This window comes from Plecotus auritus, assembly GCF_963455305.1.
Source record: "Plecotus auritus genome assembly, chromosome: 12".
Classification (NCBI taxonomy): Eukaryota; Metazoa; Chordata; class Mammalia; order Chiroptera; family Vespertilionidae; genus Plecotus; species Plecotus auritus.
Window position 1 is genome coordinate 32223968 of NC_137778.1, and position 13528 is coordinate 32237495.

Here is a 13528-nt window from a genome sequence, read left to right on the forward strand (position 1 = left end):
CCATTCAACCTACTTTAATATGGAAACTGAAGTATAACTGTTTTGTTTTTTCTTCGCTGCACAAGAAGGATGGAATATCTTTCCCTTCTTCTCTTGGGAGTGTTAAAAATGAAGATTAGGGCCCTAGCCGGTTTGGTTCAGTGGATAGAGCATCCACCTACGGACTGAAGCGTCCCGGGTTCGATTCCGGTCAAGGGCACATGCCTGGGTTGTGGCTTGATCCCCAGTGGGGGGGGGGGAGGCATGCAGGAGGCAGCCAATCAATGATTCTCTCTCATCATTGATGTTTCTATCTCTTGCTCCCTTTCCTTCCTCTCTGAAATCAATAAAAAATATTTTTAAAAAAATGAAGATTTGCCGAAACCGGTTTGGCTCAGTGGATAGAGCGTCGGCCTGCGGATGAAGGGTCCCGGGTTCGATTCCGGTCAAGGGCACGTACCTTGGTTGCGGGCACATCTCCAGTGGGGGGTGTGCAGGAGGCAGCTGATCGATGCTTCTCTCTAATCGATGTTTCTAGCTCTCTATCCCTCTCCCTTCCTCTCTGTAAAATATCAATAAAAAAATATATTTAAAAAAAAATAAAAAAATAAAAAAATGAAGATTAGGCACTTCTTGTCCATGAATCAAGGTTAATCAGGTATTTGGTATGCCATGATTTAGACTCTGGGTTTAACAGATTATCAAGGGCAACTGTGGAAGCACACAAAGAGAAAGGGGTTTTTATTGAGTATATGGCGGGTGGGTGGGTGGGTAGGGGGACAGTTTTTTGCCACACGGGTTTTGGTTATGGCCCAAACCCTGTTAAGGCATCCTGTTGCCTACCAGACAGAGTTGAAGCTCCCAGCAGGGTTTAGGAAGCCTCTGTGGCCTGCCTTTGTCCCTGCCCCCTTCTCTTTCCCTCAACGCCTCCCCCACTCTGTGTGTTCAGCTCCTGGCCCGTGGTTGTGCATCTCAAGGCCAGGGGTCCTGTCTTTTCATTGCTGTGTGCTCAGTGCCTCCTGTAGCACCGGATGCTTGGCAGGGGCTCAGTAAATCTCTTCTGTGGGTATTGATGGGAAGTTGGGTGTGGGGGAGGCCCTGGAAGGATTTTGATTTCCAACTACAAGAAGGGTCTTGAGCTGAAATGGGGCCCAGAGACTTTATTTGCTCAGAGGAAAGTGCCCCCTCCTTCACCTCATCAGTGGATTTCCATGGGGAGCCCTCCCTGCCCTGTGGGTGGTCCCAAGCAGGCAGAACCATCAGAGGTAGGCTCTCCTGTTATTCCTGTTCCAGCTGCAGCTGAAGGAAAACACCTGAAAGAGAAAGAAGGACGAAGTAGGAGGCAGGAGTGAGGGCCGAGATGGAGGAGCTTGGTGGGGTGCTCTGAGCATTTGCATCCAGTTGCCTGGAATCCTGTCCTGTGGTACAGGCTGGGCAACTCACACATAGAAAAAAAAAAAAAAATCCGCCCTGGCCGGGTTGGCTCAGTAGATGGAGCATTGGCCTGTGGACTCAAGGGTCCCAGGTTCGATTCCGGTCAAGGGCACATGCCCTGGTTGCAGGCTCAATCCCCAATGTGGGGCGTGTAGGAGCAGCTGACCAATGATTCTTTCACCATTGATGTTTCTCTCTCTCCCTTTCTCTCTCTTTCTCTCTTAAAAAAAAAAAAAAAAGAATCCTATGCCCCAACTGGTTGGGTTAGTGGTTAGAGCATCAGCCCGCAGGCTGAAGGGTCCCTCTTTTGATTCCAGTCAAGGGCAATACCTTGGTTGTGGGCTTGATCCCTGGCCCCGTGTGCGGGAGGCAACCAATTGATGTGTCTCTCTCACATTGATGTTTCTCTCTCTCCCTCCTCCCTCCTTTCCACTCTCTCTACAAATTAATTAATTAATTAAAAATTTTAAAAAATCCTAGTTGATCTTTCCCTCACTTCCCCTGTGTCTACAGCAGGCGCCCAATCCCAGGCGGAGAAGCTGGAGTCCCGCTTGGGACTGGAACCTGAGCATTCTTTCTTCCATTCGGCCCGGGAGCCGGCGGTGGCAGGACAGGGCCTGGGGCTGAAGGACCCCTTTACCTGAGGACTTGGCATAGACTGTCTTCTGGTCTCTGGTCTGGGTGATGCAGGACATGTAAAGCTTCTGGTCCTCAATCTTGTCCACGCTGATGTTTAGTACAGCCAGTGAGCCCACGGGGATCAAGCTGGGAGAGGAGGTGGCTTAGCCCAGCCCTCCCGTGGACCCCCGGCCCTTATCCCTTCACCCTTCTGTCCCCCCATCCTTCTCTTCACCCAACCCTGCCTCAAGCGGGTGGCTCTGGTCTCAGGGCTGGCCTGCCAGCTCCCAGAGCAGATGGCAGGGGTGGTTTTTGGGCAGCGGGAGGGGAAGGAGACTGAGGCAGGCCTCCTGCACCCCAACTGCCGAGGATGGCCACCCCTCAGTGACGAAGAGGGCCATGACTTTGGCCAACACTGTGAGGCTCTGTACTTACTTTTTGAACCTGATGCTGAGGCTTAGTGTGAACAGCCCCTCTCCAGCCAGGTAGGCAGTTTTAGAAAAGGTCTCGTCCATCATGGTTGCCAGGGACCCTCCATGGGCAAACCTGGAGTGGGGGTGGGAGCAAGGCAGGGCTGCGGGCTGGGCAGACTGGCTCCCTGGGCCTTCCCCGGACCCTGAGGTGGAACCACCACCTCTGCCTTTCCCAGGAAAGGAAAGGGGACAGAGCTGGATCCCATCTGATCAAATCCTTCTAAATCAACTGTTGCTTCTGCAGGTATTAGCAACCACTGTACAATTATTTTATTTCGCCAGGAAAAAAGGTTTTGTGTGTGAGTGTGTTTTTTCCTAATAGAGTTAATCGAAAAGCGTTTTTTTGGTTCATTAACTAATTGTCTAGGCAGGGGCTAGGTGGGTGCTTGTGAGACAATAGAAAATATGTAGATTGGTCTCTGCCCCCAATTCCTGGCACAGAGCTCCTGAAACCCTTGTAATTTCCAAGGGAGGGGAATCCTTTGTTAGACAGATGGCTCCTGGATGGGGGTTGGGCACCAGAAAGACCAGGCCAGGACTGGATGCTTGCAGTTTTCAGCACTGCCCCCAAGCTCTTGAGAAGGGAAAAGGACTGAAAATGGAGTTAATGATCAATCTCGCCTACGTGAGGAAGCCTCCATAAAAATCACAAACGTGTGGAGTTCAGAGGGCTTCCAGGTTGGCAAACATACTCACACCCAAGGGGAGGGTGGCGCACCCACTTCCACCGAGACAGAAGCTCCTGCGCTCAGGGGTCCACACACCTCTTCATCTGGACGCTCACCTGGATTCTTTATCCTCTCCTTTACTGAACTGGTAAACCTGTTTCCCTGAGTTCTCTGAGCTGGTCTAGCAAATTAATTAACCCTGAGGAAGGGGTTGTGAGAGCCTCAGATTTATAGCCAAATCAAACAGAAGTTGTGAGGAACCTGGGGACCTACTATTTGGGATTGGGGTGTGAAGTCGGGGGACAGTCTTGTGGGACTGAGTCCTTAACCTGTGGGATCTGACGCTATCTCCAGGTCAGAATTGGGTAAAGCTGTAGGACGCCCAGCTGGTGTCCCAGAGAAGTGCTTGGTGTGGTCACACATTTGGTGACCAGAAGTATCAGAAGTGAAAGTGTGTTCTGTGTGAGTAGCACACAGGAAAGAAAGAAAGAAAGAAAGAAAGAAAGAAAGAAAGAAAGAAAGAAAGAAAGAAAGAAAGAAAGAAAGAAAGACACAGTAGAGAAGAGCTGGGTGTTTTCCTGCACAGGAGGAAGACTGAACGGGGTTTTTCTAATTCAGTAGTAATCTCTTCTCTGTACCCCCTCAGTGTTGGATGGTCCTCCTTGGCCTCTCCTGCCCCACCTCCATGAGCCCCTAAACAAAAGCCAGTCACCCCCCCATCCCTGCCTTCTTGAGGTTTTCCTCTTCAGAAGGGAGGGGATCCCTGACCTAGTCCTCCAGTGTCTGCATGCACTAGTGTGGGAACCAGTGTCTCCTTGGAAGATGCCTTTGGGATGGCCCAGAGGACTGAGGGCTGCAGTCTGAACTCACCACCTATTCAGGTGCTGGCATCTACTAAACTCTCTGAATTCTCTTTAACTACAACTGAGTCCTTCTGAGGTCTTGGGACCCTACAGCTGCTCCTTATCCCTCTTTTCTCTCTCTCCTTGTAGGAATTCCAGCCCCACCAATAGCCTCTAGTGACTGTCCAAAGGAGGAGCCGGGATGGAGAAGGCAGACAACTGTGGACTTGGTGGTCCAGTGGCCTTAGGTAAGACATAGTTATGTCCAGAGTGAGTTCTTTCCTGGTTCTCTTCCAAGTTTGGAGGCAGCAGAGTACAATAGAGAGAGCCGTGGACTTGGAGCCCCAGTGCCTGGACTAGAGTTCTGCATCTGACCTTGGCTGCCTGTGCTACGTTGGGCAAGTTGCCTCAGCTTGCTCGTGGGTAAAACATGAAGCATGGATAGATGGTGTGTGACAGCTAGCTTGTGCTTTATGGTTCATGAGCACATGCACATAGACCCATCATATTGTACCTCTCTGGCAGGTAGATATCCTTGCCCCTGGTTTTAGGTAAGGAGACAGAAAGCCAAAGGTTAAATTGCTTGTTTGGGGTCCCAAGGCCAGCAGCGGCAGAGCAGGACTGGAAGCCGGGCTCCTGATTCCAGATCTTGTCCACCTCTAAGTTCACCACATCCCTCTCAGTGCGGCCTCTAAAATCCCTTACTGGAAAATTCCCCGACTTGGTAAGGAGGCTCTCTCTTATCTTCACAATGGGACTGGACCAGGTGACCCGGATGTCCTTCCAGTCCAGGGCACCCCCCCCCACCCAGCTCCTTAGGGAGAGAAACAATCCCCGATCCACCTGCTGAGCCAAGGCTAGGAAGCAGCCAAGGGTGTCCACCTTGGCCCTCCTGGTGGTCTTACCCTGGGGCTCCCTCTAAGTAGGGGCCTGGTTGGAAAAGACAGACGGACTTCATTTCGGATGGTTTAAAAAAGATGACATGTTCGTAGCCTTTTCCTTCCACTTGGATGCTCCTGGTGATGATGCGGCAGTCACTTTTGTCTGGGGAGAGATGAGCAGTGTGGCAGCTGCAGAAGGGAGTGGGTGAGGGCATGGGGCCTGCTCAGGATGCAGCACTGGCCATGCAGCACCAGGGTTGTCCTGAGTCAAACACAGGGTCCAGGAGAGAACCAGAGGACACCCAGGTTCCACCATCCAAGAGCCTTCCATCTGAGACCAGAGGCACAGCCCTGTCCCCAGGGAGCCCTTGGTCTGGAGGGAGAAACACTCAGGAATTCCCTGAAGAGGGTAGGGATAGGATCAAGGTCAAGTCAAGACTTTAACAGACTTTAAACAGTAAAAATAAAAACACAGAGCTCATGTAATTCACATACAGTAATTCAAAATAACAACAATGCTAAACAGCAAAATAAGTGCAGGAAAGTCCACCAAAATTCTGATATTTTCCCTCCTCAAGACAACTACAACTATATCCTTTTTGGATGGATACCAAATTCTTTTAAAAATTATTTTGGCGTCCCTGATTTTTGTGTGTCATAAACCCAAACAGGTAGTCTTTGTATTGTACTGTGTATATTCATCACTGGGCAGGAAAATCATATTTATGAATGAGCGAGACAAGAAAATACAGACACACACACACACACACACACACACACGTACACACGTACAAGGAAGATGGAGGTGGGAAGCTCTATCAATCTGACGGGTGGGTGTTTCAGGAGAGCCGGCCTGGGCCTAGCAGAGCGTGGACAGTGGGCCAGGCCTGCGGTGGGAGACGGGGCCCAAAAAAACTTTTGAGTTGGGGGAGGAGGATTTGGGATGAGGCCCAGCAGAGGCTGAGCAGGCAGTTCTCTAGTGCGGCCGCTAGGGTGCCCTCTCTTCCCAGATGGGAGGAGAGGATAATGTCACTGCCAGCCTGGGGCGGCAGCAAGAGGGGTGAGATTAGCAGAAAGAACTTCCGGCTGAGAACTGGATGGGAGCTTTTTGGATTCCTTCCCCAGAATCTTTGAACGCAGGGAAAGGGGCTGGCTGAACCGACTCCGGTGGGCTGGGACACCTGTGCTGCTGTGACCACTCAGGCCAGGCCTTACCCGAGGTAACAACTGCTAATCCGGTTGGGAGTTTGAGCCCCTGGATGTGGTCTCTGTTGGACCCGAAGGAGGGCAGTTTGATCCAGCCATCGGTCTTGGTCTTCTCCAGAAATTCCTGGTACAGGCTCAGCATGTCGGGACACCAGCTGGCATTGGGAAGGGCATAATCCTTAAAGTCTGTCTTCTCTGGGCAGAATCTTGAGATCTGGGTAAGAAAAATCAGGGAGACTAGACAGCTTCCTGGGGGTGGGGTGGGGACTGCTGCTTGGGCTGCAGGATCTAGGCAGTGTGCTCCTGCGTTCTTGGGTTCCTTAATCCCTCTACCAGTGTTGGCTCGAGGGAAACGCCCATCTTCCTTGAGAAGGGTTTGGGGACCCCTGTGAGTGACTGGGTACAATTGTTCTGTTTTAAAACCCGGGAGCTGAAAAACAAACAAACAAAAAAACCCGGAGAAGCTGCAGCAAGCTGGAGCCACCAGAGTAATGGAGGGGAAAGACCCAGTCAATCTCTGAGAAGCCATCAGTGAAGAAGCTGCAGACCTCCCAACAAAGCGTACAAGATCTCCAAGTGTGGATTTGCCATAGTAGTCAGACGGCAAAGAAAACCTCAGCCATCTCCCTCCAACTTGAGCAAGGAGACCTAGAGAAACTGTCCAGCTCTCGCTCCAAAACCCTTTCGGTAGCAGCAGTTTTTAATGAAGACGGAAAGAGCGAAGCAGAGGAAGTGCCTCCGGAAGCAAAGATGAGGATGAAGAATGGAAGGGGTACTCTAACCTCAGCAGGAGTGAACTCCTTTAATAAAGGAAAGCATGGGTTTTCTGATAACCGGAAGCGATGGGAAAATAAAATCTCATGTTGGAAATATCCATGACCAAGATAATTAAATGATATGTTTTGAAACTGGGGTGTGAGTGGTACACTAATAAATGAGTTTGAAATTAAAAAATAAAAGGGTATAAACCTGTGAGCTGTTCTTTGAGACTGTGAATTGCTAGTATTAGCCCCCCTGTAGAGATGGGGAAACTGAGGAAATATGGCCAAGGCTGCCAAGCTTGTGAGTGTGAGAGCTAATGGTCAGACCAGAGCCCATTCTGAGAGACTGTCAGGGGCCACTCCAGTTCTGCCCACAGCTGTGGGCCTGCCCCGGCAGGGTGGCTCCTTTGAAACATGTTTTGGGTGCCCGGAGAGGTTGGTACACACTGTGGGACGAGGGGTCTCCCATGGCATCAAATGCTCATGCACCAATCACAGCTGGGGGTAGTAAACCCGGGGCTTGCCAAGACCACTCATAGGGTCCTCCGTCTGGGGATGCCCCACCTCAGCTGCAGCAGAATGAGTCTCATAGGAGGAAAGTGATTTCATTGGTGGCCACATCAAATTCAGACCAGGACGAAAGTTTTGGATGTAGGCTACTTGGTATTCCAAGAGCATCTTCCCTTTGCCAAATCAAATAGCTCCCCAACACACTGCCCACCTGCCCCAGCCACAGTCTGGGAAAGGGTTTGCTGAGGACCCCAGGAGAAAGCTGTCCATCTAGCTGAGCAGGAAACTCACCCGGGAGTCCATGGAGGATCCAAACGCCGCGGCGGGGTTGAGTATGGGCAGGATGCAGGGCGCACCAGGAAGGGCTCTGAGGCGGCTGAGTGTGGCTGCCGCTTGGAAGCCTCGCCTCATCATGGCTGAGCACCGGGATCTGGTCTGCAGGGCTGCTGGAAGCTCAAGGTGAGAGCACTTTTCACCTGCACCTTGGGCTGTGGGTGCAGCCAGCTCTCAGGCAGGCCTCTCTCCTTTCTGTCGCAAGCTTTCATCAGCAAGCTTCCAGGGTAGGGGATTGGACAAGACCAAGCTGGTTTGAGTCAACACCCATCTGTGTTTGAGGCCTCAGCTGGCCCCAAGCCCCACCCAGTGCTTGGGGAGGGCAGATGCTGCCTGGGCACGAATGCATAGCAGGACAGGCTTGAGTTTAGAAAGAAATATTTGTTAAAGAAGCAAAAAAGTGCATAAAAAATAATGTAGGGTACATGGACACTTGGAGAGCTGCCCCGGAGTTTGGGGAGAGAACCTAAGAGAATTCCCAGAAAGATATGGGAGGGTGTCTCTTTTTAAAAATTTTTATTGTTTTCACAGAGGAAGGGAGAGGGAGAGAACAGTAGAAACATCAATGATAAGAGAAAAATCATTGATCGGCTGCCTCCTGCACACCCTACAGTGGGGATCAAGTCCACAACCCGGACATGTGCTCTGACTGGGAATTGAACTGTGACCTCTTGGTTCATAGATCGATGCTCAACTACTGAGCCAGGCCAGCCAGGCTGGGATGGTGTCTCTTGAGTGTAGGGTTTTGGTGGCACGTCTGTGTCTGAGGGTGTGTTTATATGGCCCGTGCACCAGAAGCTCTGTTATCCGTCTGGGACTCAGAAAACCAATGCACAGGCCTTAGCCACACCCTTCTTTTATCCCAGACAAGGGTTGGCACAGAAAGCCTCCAGCTGCTGGCCCTGGCAGGGATAGGTGGGGTGGAGGCGAGGACAAAAAACCATGTGGGAGGAAGCAGCTTAGCAAGGCCACTCTGGTGCTTTGGGAACCCCAGGGAGGCGATGGTGGCAGCAGACAGTGCTGGGGGCGAGGGGGAGGGCAGGGCAGTGGAAGTTTAGCCATTGCTAAGCTTGGAAAAGAGGCGGCTTGGAGTGGAGAAGCGGGGAGGAGTGCTCAGCCAGCATCTGCAAGGCTGTGGACTTCTTTGGTGGTGCTTCTTCTTTTGAGTTAAAACTGCCAGTTTCTAGTTCACTAGAATAAAGCAAATTCTACAGATCAGAACTGTGCAAAGGTGGAATTATAATGATGATGATGATATTTTGGTGTCTGAAAGGCTAAACTGATATAATGTGGACATTTAAAGGTTTTGTCCCTAGAAGACTAGGATAGATTTCCCTCACGTCTTATGAGCCTCTGATGAAACTTTGTTAAGGACTGGAGGAACCAGGTTTTTCTTGTTCATCCTCACACAAGGATATTTTCCCATTGATTTTTAGAGATAATGGAAGGGAGGAAGAGAGACACAGAGGAAAGGAGAGAAAAATATCTTTGTGAAAGAGAGACATCAGTTGGTTACCGTCCACTCGTGTCTGGACCAGGGCCAGGTATCGGAGCATGCAACCCAGGTACATGCCCTTGACCACAATCAAACCCAGTAACCTTCAGTCTGCAGCCAATGCTCTGTCCACTGAGCCAAACTGGCTAGGGCAGGAACCAGTTTTTTGATAGATTTGGGTTCTGGGTCTAACCAAAAATATGTGCATTAGTCATCAGCATTTAAAAACAGAGAGTTTCATACAAAGCAGAAGGTCAGAGATCTCCAGATAAGGGGAAAGGTCTGGCAAGGGTTCATCTTCATTCCTGTGTGGCAGCACTGGCTGGCGCTCACGCCCTGGGCCCTCTGGTTCACCCCAGGCCCCCCACCCCCCAGCACTGAGCATTCCTTCATCCCCTCTGCCAGCCTCTATGTGTGATATATATATGCTGTGTACATAGGGTACTTTATTCTCCAGGGCAAACATGTCAAACTCAAAGGCTAACCTGGGCCAAATAAACAAGGTTTATGTGGGCCGCAAAAAAACCCCAGAAGTTTCAATTTTCATAGAAACGTAGGTTTATTTAGAAAAGTATAGTATAAAAAAAAAAAGAACAAGAGCAATGATAACATTATTGTTTTCTTCCTGACACTTGGCACCTCTTTTCTGCTACTCTCTTTCCTACTTCAGGGGAAATCTTGTTCGAAGTGAATACTTTCAAAACTGATCCAAGGTGAATGTCAATAACTCTGGATCTGACAGGAGACTTATTTCCTTTCATAATTGTAAATAACTGCTCACACCATTATATTGGCTGGGCCGCAAAAATATTCGCTGTGGGCCGCATGCGGCCCGTGGGCTGGGAGTTTGACATGCTGACTCTAGAGTGATACTGCTACAGTGGGTTGGGTCTGGGCCTATGTCCCCATATGTACAGAACTGAATACAGTGGGTCTCTGAGAAGAAGTCTGACTTACCTGGATGTGGAAAGGGAGACGGGCTTAGCCCTGTGCTGGCTCCAGTGGAATGCAGGGAGATAAGGCGGCTCTCAAGGTGGTTCCTTCCAGGTAGGGGATGCCGGCTGGGTTCGGAGACCCTTCGCTACCATGTGTTCCCACCGGACATCTGACATCTCCGAGCCCAGGCAGGAACCCCTGAGGCAAGAGGGCTTACTCCAGCCAATGTCCTTTTCACCAGCTCTACCTGTTCTGGCTCCATGGGACAAGGGCTGTGCTTGCTCAACGCTATAGCTCTCCCTCATCTTCATCCTCACTCTACAATGGTGGTTCTGGCAAATGAAGCCCACGGCCTGGATCCGATCCTGGATAATGGCAACTACATCTTCTCCATCCCCCCCGGTGCCAGTTCAGGATCTTGGTTCAGGGGCTGGTAGGAGTCACCAGCTGGGCCTGCCCCGGTTTCCTCCTGCTCTTCCTCAGGCTCCTCACTGCTCCAATCCCCAGTGCCTTCGGTGGGGCCCTGGTGCAGCCCCAGTTCCTCAGTCTGACTGGGGAAGATACACTCAGGGCCCATGGTGTCTCCCCCTAGAACTACTGCTGCCATCCGGGCAGGGGCTGCTCAGAGCCCGCGTTCGAACCCACACCTTCACTTCCGGCGGGGCAGCTGTGTGTGATTCTTGATTTGGAAGATGGGACTCAAGGAAGAGACAGGAGAGAAAGGGGGCGTCTTAGAAAAGGTAGATGGACAGAGAGGGGTCTGAGGAAAAGACAATGGGGACAGTTGGGGCTCCACAGGGGCCCCTGAAGGCAGGGAGCTGATCCCAGAAAGGTTGCCCAGGGGGGATGCAAGGGCTGTTCTTCCAAGAGACAGTAGCTGCAGCTGGGAGAGGGAATTCTGTTTCATTGCCTCAGAGCCACGTGGGAACTGCCTCATGGCCCTTGCACGACCAGACTTTCTTTTTTTTTTAAAAAAAATATTTTATTGATTTTTTACAGAGAGGAAGGGAGAGGGATAGAGAGTTAGAAACATCGATGAGAGAAAAACATCAATCAGCTGCCTCTTGCACACCCCTTACTGGGGATGTGCCCGCAACCAGGGTACATGCCCTTGACTGAAATCGAACCCGGGACCCTTCAGTCCGCAGGCCGACGCTCTATCCACTGAGCCAAACCAGTTAGGGCACGACCAGACTTTCTTTGCAAATCGTGCATCCCAGTGGGATCTCCCTCTCTTGGTGCCTGACTAGAGTCAAATGTTGAGTTTGGGGGCTTCTCTTGCTGAGATATTATGCACCCCAACCGGGGATCAAACCTGCAACCTGGGTATGTGCCTTGACCGGGAATCAGAACTGCACCCTTTTGGTGTACTGGATGACCCTCCAACCAACTGAGCCACAGAAGCCAGGGCTGCCTCGGGGTTTCTGCTTCATCCGGTTTTAAGGTTTTGGGCCTTGGTCGTGGGTGGGAAGTGTTAATGAGGAAGCTTGTGTAGGGCAGAAGCCCAGCCTCAGACTAGCGACATAGGGAAGAGGCTGTCTTCATCAAGCCTGGGGCACAGGATGGAGGGAAAGGATGTGGTTGCTACGGGCTCTGCCCAGAGGGCCCTGGGCGGCTGGGCTGGCGGGTACCCACCCGGGAGGACAGGACTGGTAAGCAGGGGTGATCACTGGGCTAATGGAAGGGGTCCCAGCAGAGTACAGGGGCAGAGAATGTGCCAGGACCGAGGGGACCCTGAGCTCCCCTGGAAATGGGAGAGCCCCTACCACAGCTCAACTGGAACCAAGTTCCTATTTGTGAAACACTAAGAGGCAGAAGCAAGACCTCTAAGCTCAGAGAGTGACAAATGCTGAAGGGTGTGTGTGTGTGTGTGTGTGTGTGTGTGTGTGTGTGTTTTACACACTCAGGGTGGGGCTCATAGGCCCTAGCCAAGCCTGAAATTCCCTTGTCTTCAACCCAGACAATCACTTGAGAGGTGGTTTCTCCAGACCAATGAGATGGCCACATGGTGCCAATGGCACACCTGCTTTACCAGCTTGGAGTAGAAAGTTAGGTTGAATCATTTTAAAAGCATATGAAATGACTACCACCTGCCCCCATGTTAGCCTGAGCCTCTTTATCCCCTGAGAACTCTGAAACCAGGTGTTACTAACTGTAAACCAGATCAAGGACCAAGCTCACGAGCCCTTCCAGATAGGTGACCCTTGTTCCCTTTCTTTGGGGCCGTGGGCATCCTGGGGGTGGAGCGTGTGTCCACATAAGATAATCAGATGGGCACAGAGTCAGGTCCCATGGCCCTGAAGATGTATCAGTCTTGCTGCTGAGTCACAGGAGGGGTAGGTGCGGTGAGGGCCTGTGAGGGCAAGTCCTCATCAGGCCCCCGGAAGCATCACCACCAGGTCTTAGGAGCAGATGGAGGGAGATGCTCGCTAGGTGATGGCTTAGCTCCCAGGTGGCTCCTGGAGGAGTTTCTGAACCTTGTTCCTCACAGAGGAGCCATCCAGGGCTCTGCCACCTCCAGTCCCCACCTCTGTGCTTCCCAAGCAAGGAGCCCTCTCCTTTTGGGGGCAAATTTCCCTGCTACCTGCCCTATCGTCACCCTTCTCCACCTCCTGTCTCCCTAGACAATCCTCAGACCTCCACTGAGATGGGGTGGAGGGGCCCCCTTTCTTTCAAAATCCTTATCTTTCACAAGAATTCCCAGAGCCCCAAACACAGGCCGGAATGGTTAGCATCTGCAAAACCAGTTCTTCCTCCCTGGGAGCTGGTAGGACTCTGTCCTCATACCTCTGGGGAATGAGGGCAATTCTAGCATTCCATTCTTTGAGTGGCATGGCAAGATTAAGTTTCCTGTTAAACTACCTGACCATGGATTCCTTGTTGGAAGCCGAGCTGTTCAGGGGTATCTGGCTCGGGGGCTCTGCCTTACGCTCTGTCCATGAAGACAGAGGAAGAGCCCACTGGGAGGGCATTTCCTCCCTGAGGCTCTGGCTGCTGGCCTTTACCTGGGCAGGGGAGTCTGGGAGATGTGGCCTCTTTGGAGGTAAGGTCTTCTGTCCATGGCTGGGCACTGGACACATGGCATCACCACTGTACGTTGGTGACCCTGTCAGCAAAGAACAATGGCATAGCTGCTCAGGTGTAGAGTTCCTTGGTGCAGAGAAAGTCTTGCTCCCTCCCGGTGCCCTCTGTTAGGCTGAACTGACCTGGCTCCCGGACACTGTGGACCCCAGTGATTTGCTCCCTGCTCCCACCTCTGGCAGCTGCAGCTCTAGTTACCTGGCTCTTATAATGCATGCACAGGTGCACACACGGGCATGTGCAATGCATACACTCACAAATATACTATGCATGGCCACACACACTCATATATGCATTCACACACAATCACA

The 13528-nt window shown here is 51.5% G+C and overlaps 1 protein-coding gene and 1 pseudogene across 2 annotated transcripts; both read right to left on the reverse strand.

The window, feature by feature from the left end:
• Positions 1–1257: 1257 nt before the first annotated feature.
• On the reverse strand, positions 1258–7786 carry THEM5 (thioesterase superfamily member 5; the record flags this gene model as incomplete). The annotated part of the gene is made up of 6 exons (XM_080648289.1): positions 1258–1292; positions 2054–2178; positions 2467–2577; positions 4920–5058; positions 6111–6315; positions 7664–7786. 6 exons carry the CDS (start codon positions 7784–7786, stop codon positions 1258–1260), a joined length of 738 nt encoding a protein of 245 aa, XP_080504415.1.
• Positions 7787–10228: 2442 nt separating this feature from the next.
• On the reverse strand, positions 10229–10763 carry LOC308237281 (male-enhanced antigen 1-like; annotated as a pseudogene). The gene has a single exon. The product of its transcript is annotated as a male-enhanced antigen 1-like (transcript).
• Positions 10764–13528: the final 2765 nt, after the last annotated feature.